This window comes from Mytilus trossulus, chromosome 4 (genome assembly GCF_036588685.1).
Source record: "Mytilus trossulus isolate FHL-02 chromosome 4, PNRI_Mtr1.1.1.hap1, whole genome shotgun sequence".
Classification (NCBI taxonomy): Eukaryota; Metazoa; Mollusca; class Bivalvia; order Mytilida; family Mytilidae; genus Mytilus; species Mytilus trossulus.
The window spans coordinates 30526015-30539825 of NC_086376.1; the positions used below are offsets into that span (position 1 = coordinate 30526015).

Here is a 13811-nt window from a genome sequence, read left to right on the forward strand (position 1 = left end):
TCTTTTAAATATGAACCCATTAAATGTTTAAAAGTTGTCGTCACTAAGACAAAGATAGCATTGGCCAGATTTGGCAAAACTTTTGGGAAAATCTGGTTTTTAATGTTCTTCAACAAAATAATTGGTTTGACATTCCAACCTTTTTGGTGCGAGCACCACAGAAGAGTCTCGGTTGACGGAACATCCGTATGCGTATTAGATAATAAGGCTGGTATTTATATGCGATTTTACATAAAACAATACGTTAGTAAGTTATGTTATTTTACTTTTTAAAATCGATAGTGTATGTGAAATGTTATTTTATTGCTAATGCTTTGTAGATCACTACCGTCTAGAATCGTTATAGTTCTTATGTGGATATACTGACTTATGGTTTGTAGGTTGTACTATCATGGAAAGCTTCTGGAACTTTATACTCTGGTGGTTGTCGTATACATCCAAAATCATGTATTTGAGCATCATGATATTGTATCAACACTCTGGAATAGATAGGTACAAAGTATTCTATCTGCACACAACATGATTGTGACATCGCGATCGATTACTTTTAAACATATGCTTTTTTATGACTTTGCCCTGTACATCAAAAGTGTACAGCATTTATACTTTGCTCTCAAACAGAAAAGTAATAAGAATACATAATAAAAAAATATATATCTAACCCCTAACTAGATAGAAGATACTATATTAATACCAAGATATAACTTGGTTGTTATCTTGTTTTCTAATCGACCAATACAATTGATCTTCCTGTCGTCATCCAGATCTATTTTGTTTTCCATTTTTTTTTATCATTACCAAAATATCATCAAGCATAAATACCTAGACACAGGCAGTTTTAGTTCTTTGCAGAAAAACTTCAGGAACTGACGAGAATATCCTGGATTGTTTTTCTCATTGAACCTGGCACAAGTCATCATATCTATAAATGCCATGGGATCACTACTACCGTTGTGGCTCATTCTATCTCCTCTGGTGATACTAACGTATATGCACTGAAAATATCAATAGTTTAGAGCTAATGTTCGTTTCAAATTTCACATGAAGATAAAGTTCCAACGTGGGTTTTTGTCTTGTTTTATTTTATGGTCTTTTGTAGAGGGTTGATTCCTCGTTTTATTAATGTTTAAATTCTAATCTAATATTGGTAATAGCAGATTTACTTGGACCTTTAAAATGAGAAATAACTAGAGGCTCTAAAGAGCCTGTGTCGCTCACCTTGGTCTACGTGGATATTAAGCAAAGGAAGCAGATGGATTCATGAAAAAATTGTGTTTTGGTGATGTGTTTGTACATCTTACTTTAATGAACATCCTGCTTACAAGTATCTCTATCTATAATGAACTTGGCCCAGTAGTTTCAGTGTAAAATGTTAGTTGAAATTTACAAATTTTATGAAAATTGACTATAAAGGACAATAACTCCTTAGGGGGTCAATTGACTATTTCCAAATGTTGACCCATTTGTAAATTTTACTTTGATGAACATTATTGCTGTTAACAGTTTATCTCTAGCTATAATAATGTTCAAGTCGATAATTACCAAAAACAGCTAAATTTCTTTAAAATTACCAGTTCAGGGACAGCAACCCAATAACGGGTTGTCCGATTCATCTTAATATTTTAGGGCAGATAGATCTTGACCTGATAAACAATTGTACCTGCTCTAAATGCTTTGGTTTTTGAGTTATAAGTCAAAAACTGTATTTTACCCTATGCTCTATTTTTAGCCATGTCGGTTATCCTGGTTGGTTTGCCAGATCACCGGATACATTTTTTAAACTAGATACCCCAATGATGATTGTGGCCAAGTTTGGTTTAATTTGGCTCAGTAGTTTCAGTGGAGAAGATTTTTGTAAAAGTTAACGACGCAGGGCGACGACGGACGCAGGACGACGCAGGACGCCGGACGCAAAGTGTAGGAAAAGCTCACTGGGCCTTTTATGCCAGGTGAGCTAAAAAAGCTAAACAATAGAACTAGTTTTCACCAAATAATGCTATATACATCAAGAACTTTTGACTTAATAATCCGTCCAGAAATAACTTTACTAGTCGAAGCTCTGTCGGAATTCAAATCATAGTCCTCTGATAGACGAGTGCTTTTTATCGTTCTGTTTAATGTTAAGATTGTGGTCTCATTTAGGAATATTCAACATTATTAAATGTGTAGATTGATTGCTGTCTCGCTGAGGTGAATCTTAAAGTGTTGAATGAACAAATGTATTACCGTCTATTTGAGGTGAATACCACATTGTTGAATATGTCGATGAATTACCGTCTACTTAAGGTATAAGAAGAACTCAAAACTTTGAATAGCTTATGTTTTGCTAGAATCACGAAAACATGATTTCTATCAAGTCTTTTTATTCACATGTGCACGTTATGGTGGAATTAGGATCGTATCATCAATTAAATAAAATGTTCTATGAATGGCAGATTTTTTAAACGATCTTAGCTGAACCACGAAATTAAATATCAACGATCATACATGTTTCCCTTTATTCATGAAAATTCATACCCATGAAAAAAAAAATTCACAGTATCCGAATTCAATGCGTGCTTTGATGGCAGCAGAATCGACATATTGTATAGAAAGTAAAGTGGACGAATGCATCTGAAGATGTCTCTGACATTGTTTTACTGTTGTCTCGATATTGTCCTAATAAACAAATATACATTAATATTACCTCTGTTGAATAGTTCACAACCTCGGATACCTTTACTGCCACAGTATGTTCAAACCCAGCAGGAATATCCTCATCTTTTAAGTTTGTGTGTATGATTATTTTTGGCATGATGATAACTGTTCACTGTAAGATATATATATTCTTTTGACAGAAGACTGATGAGGTGTTTATTACTTGCCACAGATTTACAAACAAGCCGACAATGTTTGACTAAATGAAGGCAACAATAGTATACCGCTGTTCGTAATTCATAAATCGATTGAGAAAAAAACAAATCCGGGTTACAAAGTAAAACTGAGGGAAACACATCAAATATAAGAGAACTACGACACAACTGATCTAGAAACACAACATTAAAATGTAACACACACAGAATTGAACCATAATATAACAATGACCATTTTCCTGACTTGGTACGGGACATTTTAATAAAAAAAAAGAGTTGTGGGTTGAACCTGGTTTTGTGGCATGCCAAACCTCCCGCTAATATGGAAATGTTAAATATAACATTAAAATGACATCATTACATGCTAGGACTACAGTACAAATAAATGACAGAACATATAGGACAGAGAAACACACGAATATTAGCTAACAAAAAATTTAATACGCAAGACGTGCGTTTCGTCCACACAAGACCAACCAGTGACGCAGAAAATTCAGACAAAAAGTTACAGTATGACACTCTTTTCTTGAGTGTCTAGACTTCAGAATAAGCAAAAATTATTTACATGTAAAGTGTTAACTTACCTTTACAATGTAAGACAGATGACCGAATGACTTTGATAAGATAACATCATGGTCATTATTATACGTCGTTCAAGTTAACTTTGCAGTTTTAAGATATTATGGTCACACAGGCAACCATTATGATTTTGAGTATCATGGCCTCCATGAAATGTGGACCAGTTTAACCCTATAAGAATTATGATGGTAAAACATGTTTTATAATGCCAACACAAAACACCTGAATTCATGCCAAATGACATGCAAGAAGAGAATATTTAATTGTGAGTAGATAATATATAATCAGGTTAAATCATGAGCTCACCAAAGCCTATTTTGAAATTTTGAACAGGTTGGCTCAATATAAAATAGGTACACACATAAACATATAGGGTAATCGTTTCTTAATAAGTAAGCAATGAACGTTGTTGTTAAATGTGATGTTTGCTTTTTTGTGCTTCTTTGTTAAATATTTGTTTGTTTTTGTTCTGATTATAAAGATTGTGACGCGGTATTGAATGCTGTACCCCTATTTTGACATTGTTACCCATTAGGTCTGTTTATTTTATTCACGCATCGTTTTCAAATTAATGGAATTTGATGCGACTGTCATACAAGTGATTGGTTTAAAGCTATAAAACCAGGTTTCATCCACCATTTTGTACACGAGTCAGGAATATGACAGTTGTTGTCCATTCGTGTCATGTATTTGTGTTTTAGATTTTGCTATTTGATGAGGGAATTTCGGTTTTGAATTTTCCACGGAGTTCAGTATTATTTGTGATTTAACTTTTTCCTTGGCTGTTTTTAAATCAAATCGCGTTGACATTTTTGACAATTCGCACTCTTTAAATTGATTAATGTACTTTCCTTCGAGTCAATCACCAGAAGCATCTTTGTAGTAATAAATAAACTCATCATAGATACCAGGACTAAATTTAGTATATATCTATTCAAGAACAAGTTCACATGGATAACAAAGTCCTTAAACTTCATCCTCCACTACCTTTATACTTATAGTATCAGCTTTATAACATGAAGATATATGGTCCGAGAACACAATTAATTCGTAGTGCATTTCTTTTAGAACATAAATGAAAATAAAAAAAATCCCACCTGCGCTTTCTCAAAGAAACTTTTACAGTGTGTTGTACTACTTTTGGGACAAATTATATCCAATTTATAGAAAACTTCATCGCCTCTAACTCAAAATATGGACAATTTTATGTTTAGGGCGTCTTGAAATCTTTTGACAGCTTCCGCAGTGCTCATTTTCAACCTTTTTCAGCTGGACCAAATCACTACTTTCCTTTAAAATTCTGGACCCAAATTTTTTAACAGTGTAATTTCATCCCCCTTCTTGCAATTTGAGGCATTGAACATGGAGAAATAAATTTGGAAGGGGTATAAAAATTAATGGCAAGTAACCCACTGTCAACACTAGGGACTATATTTGGTGTTCAATCAAGGGACGACAATGGTGGTCTCGGACCATATAGCCTATAATAAATTCATCTGTGCTAGCCACTTGATATAACTAAGTGTTTTATCATTGGACTTGAACCTTTAAAAAGCTATGATGGAGATAATTTTTGGATATATCTAAAATAAATAATACAGCAACATTATCTGATTTTTCAAAAATATTAATAGACAACGAGAAGGGACTTTTATTTATATGATTAACATACTATATAGTAAAAAATCATTTCTGTAGATCACCGAAAGGGGAAGTGGTCTAGAACACAGTATTATTTTATTTAGGGGGTTCACTATACACGCAAATTTTTATTAGTCTTCACTTCAAGGTTAATCGAGCAAATTTTATTAAATAAGGCTTTTTACAGTTTTTTTTACTTTACTACGGGCTCATAAGGACCTTAAATCTGATTTTATTGCTGTGTCCACAATATACACAGCAATTTTATTCTACGTATTTCACCTGTATCGGTTTGGACAATTCCATGGACTATTCCATACACACAAGGGTTTTCATATGTCATGCCAAGATGATATAGGCTATTTACCGTTGTTTGCCACAAAAAAAATCTGACAAAGTCACTTTCCTGAAAAACCAATATAAATATAGTTAACATATTTATATATTTAATCTAACTGTGTTCATTGACCCGAATGTTTTAATGACAACACACACCTAAAATTCGTTTTGGTCTATTCCATGACATTTGCGCGGGAAATATTCATCAGAGACTTAATTTCAATGGACGTTCATTGGGAACATTTTACTATCTATTTTATGTGAACAATTGTCATATGTGTTTCTGTTTCGTACATTTAAAGGACCAACGTTATTTAAATTCCGTATATCTTCATTTGACATCAGGTTTGTACGCATTTAGTCTCTTCTCTAGTCTATAATCTAAACTGAAGGCCGCGAAGGGACACATGATGACACGTGCTGCACAATCCCACACATTTCAACGAACAAAGAAGTTACTATTGAATAGACTTTATCAGCTGTTTGTAGACATCTACATGCATTTCATCCCCTAATGTCAGTCATGATAACACTGGCATTAACAGCGGAAACCGTGTATTCGCGAATTCTGTCTTTCGCCTGCTATGAACTGATATAGTTTAGCAATGATTGTGTATATATCCCTCCTGTAAATGTGCTTTAAATTTTGGTGTATCTATGTGGTATTATTCATTTATTTAAAAACATGATTTTATCATATTTTACAGAAACGTATCCTTCAATTGTCATTTTTTTTGTTTATCTGTCTGTTTTGGTGTGATAAAATGGCAGCTCATAAATTGCCATGTTCAGTCATGCAGGGGACTTACTAAAATAAGTGATTTTTATATCACTTTTTTTAGTAGAAAATTCAAATTGCAAGGTTTAGTCACAAATTGGGATTTTGTAGTTTTTCAAAACTTAAAACAAATAGATTTAAATGATATCTTTTATTTAGTACATGTACATTTAAAATTAAAACAACACTTTTTGCTACTTTTAAGTTGCAAGGTGTATACCTTTGATGCTATCATTTAGCTGAAAATTCTATTTTAGTTGAAAAAATGCTATAATAATGGCTTTACATATTGAACTGATACTTTTTTAAAAGATTTTTTCGCAGCAATGGGAGTATTTTTCCTGTGAAGGTCAAGGTTTCATCTTTCAGATTATGTAATAAAATTCTACTGTTTGCGATAAAAATATTCACTGTTTAGGGGTGTTGAAATTAGGTCTTACATAGTTGATGCGTATCCGATCCTTGATTTGTATATATTTCAATGGTGCTCTCGGTAAGGCCAAAAAAATATATGTTTGTTTACGGGTACCTGACCGATCCTATTTTGAGCACCCACCCTAAGCCATTTTATTGCCGTCGTAAGAAATAATCCAATCATTATAAATAGGGGAACTCTCGCCCCATGGACAACTCGGACCATGCAAGACGGACCACACAATTCAAAATCATGGCGCATAAAATAAAATGGACAAAATAATAAAAAGAAAATACCGACCTACCTACCTACCCTACATATTTTGATGATGTAACCTTAAACAGACATGTTAGTTTTCTCGTTTGAATTGTTTTACATTGTCTTATCAGGGCCTTTTATAGCTGACTGCGGTATGGGCTTTGCTCATTGTAATATAACATGTACAATAATCAAACATCAACCCACACTAAACTGAATGTAATTGAAAGACATCTAGAGGTGGATTTAGGGGGGGGGGCTGCTTTTTGAGAAAAAAATTGGTTGCTTATATAGGGAATCACTGAATCGTGACTGGAGCGAGTGCCCTCTTAGGTCAGTCAGTGGGCCCCCACTTTAGAAAATTTCTGGATCCACCACTGGATATACAGTATTGAACAGAAGATAAAAAGGGAACAATATGGTGAATTTTAGAGATTAATATTATTTCATGTACATGCATTTGAAATATTTAAGATATATTGTTTCGATTTTTTTAGTTCTAGGTTCCACGGTGATTTAGCTTCCATTTTTGAAAACTGTGATTTAAATGCTAGTCTATTAGAGGGATATTACCTTTTTATTGGTTGTAGATATACAATGTATATGGAATTTTATTTTACCATGAAGTCAGATTTGAAAATGACTTTGGGAATGAAGATACCGGTATGGTAAAGACTGAATATGTACTTTATAATTTTAGTCTTGCATGTACATAATTATGTGTACATATATCACTGATTCAGTGGCAATGGTAAATAGACACTGACAAGTCTTAGATAATATTTTGAAGTTTTGAATGTTTTGTCCGTTGACTAAAATTAGGTGGAGGTTTGTGTGTTCTTATTTCCAACAGAGGTAAACTCAACACATATCAATATGTGCATGAAGCAAATTGATAGTTGCTAGATACGAAATGATTATACCACAAGAAAGTTTTAACCTGTGTATATATACTTAAAATATGATAAAAAAAATCATGTCTTTTTCAGGACTTCTGAATCCAACCATGTAGTATGGAATGTTTTTGAGATGTGGTTTTGGTCGATGGATGTTAATGAAGGACCTGTAGTACAAAGTATATCACTGAATTTAGCTCTTTGTCTAAGTGTATTATTGAATACTTTGCTTTGAGCTCAGTTCATTGTTATGCAAATCATTCTTTGTGAAATAAAGAATTGACAGAAAACTCTCATGTACAAGGATTTGTCAAAGTAGTATCACCTCTATTTACAATGTAAGTATTTGGGAGATAAAAGCATTCTATTTTGATTTGAACCAAACATATTATGAAAAAAAAAGAACAAATTTACCCGAGAATGCTACTACCACTACGCAATATGATGCTAGATTGTTTTAATACATCTGTACTAGCTGCCTACTGATGACTCGGTTCTGAGTGTAAATGGTCCTTCAACTTTGCGGGGAAAAATTATAAAGCATATCTAGGCTTATCAATTTCTAAAACAATATTTCATTGTACGTACATGTTTGAAATTTTTAAACAACCACAGAAATTTTTGCAGTTGAAATACATGTAGGTATCCTGTCATCGTCTTCTCAAGACGGATGGTTTCCAGATAATAACTTCAGTATAAGTAAAAAGGAAGCCTTAAGATTATAACATACTGTGGATTCATTTATTTTCGTGGGTACAAATTGTCGTGGATTAAAGCAAATTTGCATTTTCGTGGATACTTAATTTCGTGGTTTTGCCGAAGTCTGCATACAAGCCTATAGAAAATTTGTTAATCGTTGAACATTTAATTTCGTGGTTAGACTCTACCCACGAAAGCCATGAAAATTGGTATCCAAAGAATAATAATGAATCCACAGTAATATTTATAATCATAAAAGGAAGCTTGGGATTGTTTTGGGGGGTTTATATATATAGTCCCTAAGGTTTAGGAATAAGGGTTCCAAAGGTGACCAAAACGAGCATTCATCTAGTGTCTGTACAAAAAGTCGTGTAGAAGTATTTCAATTGTTCTGAAATTGTACCATAATATTGAATACCATAAGTAGAAGGTTGAGGTCTATTTTGTGGGTTATGGGGCAAACAGTCTAGGAATTAAGGGCCAAAAACAAACATTTTTGTAGATTCCAGACAATAAATAGGAGTTGTTTCTTTGTCCAGAATGGTTGTTGAATTACCTAAAACTAGTGTTGTCAACGGTTAACCGGTTAACCGTTCGAAATACCGAATACCAAAAACGCTAACCGGTTAACCGGACTTTTTTTTTATTTTAATAGATTTGATATAAATTTGTATTGGAATCATTAGATAGTTATGTTTTCTTTTAAAAATTGTCGTCCTGATAATTAATTTGACGGATCAATTATCCAGTATATTGATTGCTATTAATCCAAAAATAAAAAAAATAACTTGTCTCTTAGCTAGGGGCAAGATCTTAAGACAAAATAATTAGTTACATGTTTTTTTAACAGTTACTTTAAATCAGTAATACGATTAAATTTTAAGATTTACTTTATTATTTCCTTTTTGGTCTATTATAAGTAATATAGTGTAGACCTACATCTTAAATGTGCAATCTCCGTCGTGAATGTTTGTGTCATATTTTAAACGAAAAGCTAACCTCAAAACTGTAAAAATCCAACGTGAATGTAATCAATGTATACTTGATAGTACGAGTATCAGGATTCATCAATTTGAATTAAAACACTCCAGATTATTTTCGGAGACAGCAAGGGAAAACAAAGAATCATCGATTTCAGACATTCAATTCTACGAGATCAAGACTTTTTTTTAATTTTTCAATCTGAAGTTAGTATAAACGCCATAATTAATACTGTGTATTTGATTATTAAAAGCCAATCTTCGACAGGAATCTTCACAGATAAGCCTTATAATATGGAAGGACAAACTTCGATTCATCGTATTATAAAAACGTAAATGTGTGATTTGAATGGAAGGTAGTCAAATTGACTGTCATACCAGATCTTCTTATATCTATGTGTAGGGTACTATTGATAAGGCCTTCGACTGCCGGTTAACCGGTTAATCGTTCGAATGATTATACGAGTAACCGGTTAGGCAAAAGTGTACGACTTGACAACACTACCTAAAACCCATGCTTTATGAAATCTTCTTTAAAAATTGGAGTTTAGATTTCTCTGTCCAGAATAGTAGTTGAATCAACTTAAAATAATGCTATATACATGTATATACAATATACAATGCAAAATTCACTTCATTACCAACTGATAAATTTAAGCAGTCTTTAATACCGGTAGCCATTCAGTGATTACAAGCACTTTGATTATCATTCTAGAGTTATGCCCTTTAACAAATGGAAAAATTTCTCAAGTTTGTCTCAACTAAATTTAGTGAAATGTGTATATTGCTTATTACCTCTAAACTCAGTTTAAGTTCAATTTTTGGCAGCTTCACTTTATGTACCTTTTTAACGTTATATACTAGCGGGGGCATCATCACCATGACTGAATGAAATTTATATTTTAATACTTTATGTTTTATTAAAATGAGTAGTTGAATAATTATTGTTGCAAACTCCATTTGAAATTTGATTTGAGATCATTCTTATACGACCGCAAAAATTGAAAACTTTTTGGTTGTAGATTAGTATCACGTTGGCATCATCGTCTTCATCCAAAGACATTTGGTTTTCGCACTCTAACTTAAGCAAAAGTCAATAGAAATATATGAAATTTAGACACAAGGTTTATGACCATGAGAGGAAGGCTGGGATTGATTTTGGGTATTTTGGTCTCAACAGTTTAGGAATAAGGGCCCAAATGAGCATTGTTCTTGGTTTTTGCTCGATAACTCCAGTATTAGTAAACAGAAATCAATGATATTTTAACATAAGGTCTATGGCCACACAAGGAGGGTTGGAATAGATTTTGGTAGTTTAGTCCCAACAGTGTAGGATTAAGAAACCAAAAACAGGTCCCAAATAAGCATTTTTCTTGGTTTTTTGAATAATACCTCTAGCATAAGTTAATAGAAATCTATAAAGGTATATGACCACAAAAGGAAGGTTTGGATTATGTTTGGGAGTTTTGGTTCCAAGGAATAAGGAGCCAAAATTAAACTTTGTTTGCTTTCATAAAAAAAATGAATTATTGTTCTTCTTTGATATGCCAAATCTAACCGTGTTAAGATTCTTAATTTTTGGTCCTGTAATCTTAAATTGATCTACATTAAGGTCCAAAGGGTCCAAAATTAAACTTAGCTTGATTTTAACAAAAATTGAATTTTTGGGGTTCTTTGATATGGTGAGTTTTAACATGTACTTAGATTTTTGATTATGGGCCCAGTTTTCAAGTTGGTCCCAATCGGGGTCAAAAATTATTATACTAAGTATTGTGCAATAGCAAGAAATTTTCAATTGCACAGTATTCTGCAATAGCAAGAAATCTTTAATTGCATAGTATTGTTCAATAGCAGGAAATGTTCAATTGCACAGTATTGCACAATAGCATGAAATCTCTAATTGCACAATATTGCGCAATAGCAAGAAATTTTCAATTGCACAGTATTGCCAATAGCCAGGAATATTCAATTGCACAGTATTGTCCCGTTTTCAAATTGGTCTACATTAAGATCCAAAGGGTCAAAAATTGAACTTTGTTTCATTTCAACAAAAATTGAATACATGTATGTGGGGTTCTTTAATGTGCCGAATCTAACCGTGTATTTAGATTTTTAATATTTGGGGACCGGTTATCAAATTGGTCCACATGGAGGTCTAAAGGGTCTAGAATTAAACATTATTTGATTTCATCAAAAATTGAAATCTTCGGGTTCTATGATATTCTGAATTTAACCATGTATTTAGATTTTGGATATTGGACCAAAATAGGTAAATGTCCAATTTAAAATTTTTAAGTTGAAGTTCTTAGGCCTTAAAATAAAATATTGTTTGTTTCCCCAATCCCGACCGACCCTTCAAAATTGGTGCTACTCATAAAATTTTATTGTCAAAACTAAGTGAAATATTATTTCATTCATTTTGGATTTTCAGGCTTGCCGATAATATTCAAGCTTTTTGGAAAAATAAAATTATTTCCCTACCTACCTATCCACACCTGGCTTGGCAGGGTCGGGATTGGGGAAACAAACTATTTTAATTTAGGCCTTGGACCACATTCAATCTGTGTCAGAAACCTATGTTGTTTAACCACAATCCAAATTCAGAGCTGTATCCAGCTTGAATGTTGTGTCCATACTAGCCCCAACCGTTCAGGTTTCCAACTCTGCAGTGGTATAAAGCAGCACCCTGCGGAGTATCTGTTCCATTCATTTGTGATTTCTTAATTTGTGTGAATTAACATTGTTACAGTAAATGTTAATTACTACACTTGCATACCACAACAAATTCTGTATTGGTACATGTATCACTTATATTTGTATCCATATAACAAAACAAAAAAGGAAAAGGAAAAAATACCTTTTGAGTACTAAATAGCTTTTTAGGTATTTAGACATATTAAGACTTATTAAGTAGATGTTGATGATATCTGCTTGACATGCTTCAAATTCGATCAGATTACTTTTGGAGCAGTTATGAGTCTTTGAAGCATGCTCACAAAGGCTCTTTTGGTGAAATCATTTTTATATTGGTCAAAATTTGTCTTTGCTTCGACCAGCTTTGGAGGAGATATAAAGAATTTATATAAATCAGCACAGAGGTTTACTTCCTATCTTATTTAGCCCCAATAATCAAGTCAGACATAAGCCATTGTCATTAATTAAAACCAATAAATGTATTCTAATCTGAGGAAGAAATTCGACATTTTAACAAAAAAAATTACTAATGATACTGACGATCCACCACAAAGTAATGTAAATAAAACCATACCAATAGTAAGCAAATACATATAAAAAAAGATGAGGTATGATTGCCAATGAGACAATTCTCCACAAGAGACCAAATCGAGACAGAAATTAACAATTGCTCTCCCAGCTACAAAATGTATCCAAAACCAAAGATGTAGAACATGTTCTATCATAATCATTTGGTAACTAATGTAATTACTGTCTCCCCATGTCTGTATTGAACATAAAAAAATATCAAATAAATAACACTCCTAATGCTCAGATCGGTTGTCACCATGCAACACAGTTATTAACACCATATAGGACAAACATAGAACTTTATTGTCATAAGACACTGTCAAACATCCAAACACACTATCCACACTCATCTGTGTCCACACTTGTAAAAGTAAGAATATAACCTCTGGCCGAGTAAAACGCGTGATTAGGTTAATACCAATCTACAAAACATTGTCTGTAAAATCTAAGGTATGCTTAAGACATACACATTGCTCTCTGTATTTCCTATCTTGATAATATGTTGAGGAATAATTTCCGACAATTTGAAAATCCAAAGCTACTTAGAACTTAGATCTTCAACATCCGTCACCAGCAAAATGCAGGCACATCCTCAAACTTCTGGAGAAAAACAAAATCCTAACCAACCTGAATCGTGGATTTCGATCAAGATATTCATGCAAAACACAAATCATTACTACCATCAATTACTTCTAACAAGAGCATGAAAAGGGACATGAGATAGACGAAGCATTACTAGACTTCTCTAAAGCTTTTGATACAGTACCGCACAACAAGCTACTACACCAATACGGAATCAAAGGAAAAACACACAAATGGTTATCCAACTTCCGAACATCTAGATCAATGAGTACAACAGTTGACTCTGGGGTACCTGGTGACAACGCCTTCGGTCCAATCTTGTTTATTTATCTCATAAATTACCTTTTAGACAGCGTAACATCTCTCGCGTTGGACTCTGTGCAGACGATACCTTTTTATACAGGACAATAAAAGCTGCAATTAGATTTGGAACAACTTTGGGCCGACAAATGGTGATTACAATTGAACGCCAAGGAACGGTTTATGTGTGTGTTACATTTTAAAGTTATGTTTCTGTTGTGTCGTTTG

At 33.1% G+C, this 13811-nt stretch overlaps 1 protein-coding gene across 1 annotated transcript; it reads right to left on the minus strand.

Moving 5' to 3' along the window:
* Nucleotides 1-244: 244 nt before the first annotated feature.
* LOC134713849 (MIF-like protein mif-2) lies at nt 245-3556 on the minus strand. The gene is made up of 4 exons (XM_063575128.1): nt 3437-3556; nt 2687-2809; nt 823-995; nt 245-479 (listed from the first exon to the last, which is right to left on the minus strand). The coding sequence occupies exons 2-4, from the start codon at nt 2792-2794 to the stop codon at nt 368-370; spliced, it is 393 nt and encodes a 130-aa protein (XP_063431198.1). The 5' UTR covers nt 2795-2809; nt 3437-3556; the 3' UTR covers nt 245-367.
* Between the last annotated feature and the right edge of the window lie 10255 nt (nt 3557-13811).

Coding starts and splice junctions, on each gene's coding strand:
- LOC134713849 (XM_063575128.1), bottom strand. CDS start 2,794: ATGCCAAAAATAATCATACACACAAACTTAAAAGATGAGGATATTCCT. Junction 996..2,686: donor TTGTGAACTATTCAACAGAG/GTAATATTAATG, acceptor TGATATTTTCAG/TGCATATACGTTAGTATCAC. Junction 480..822: donor CTAAAACTGCCTGTGTCTAG/GTATTTATGCTT, acceptor TATCTATTCCAG/AGTGTTGATACAATATCATG.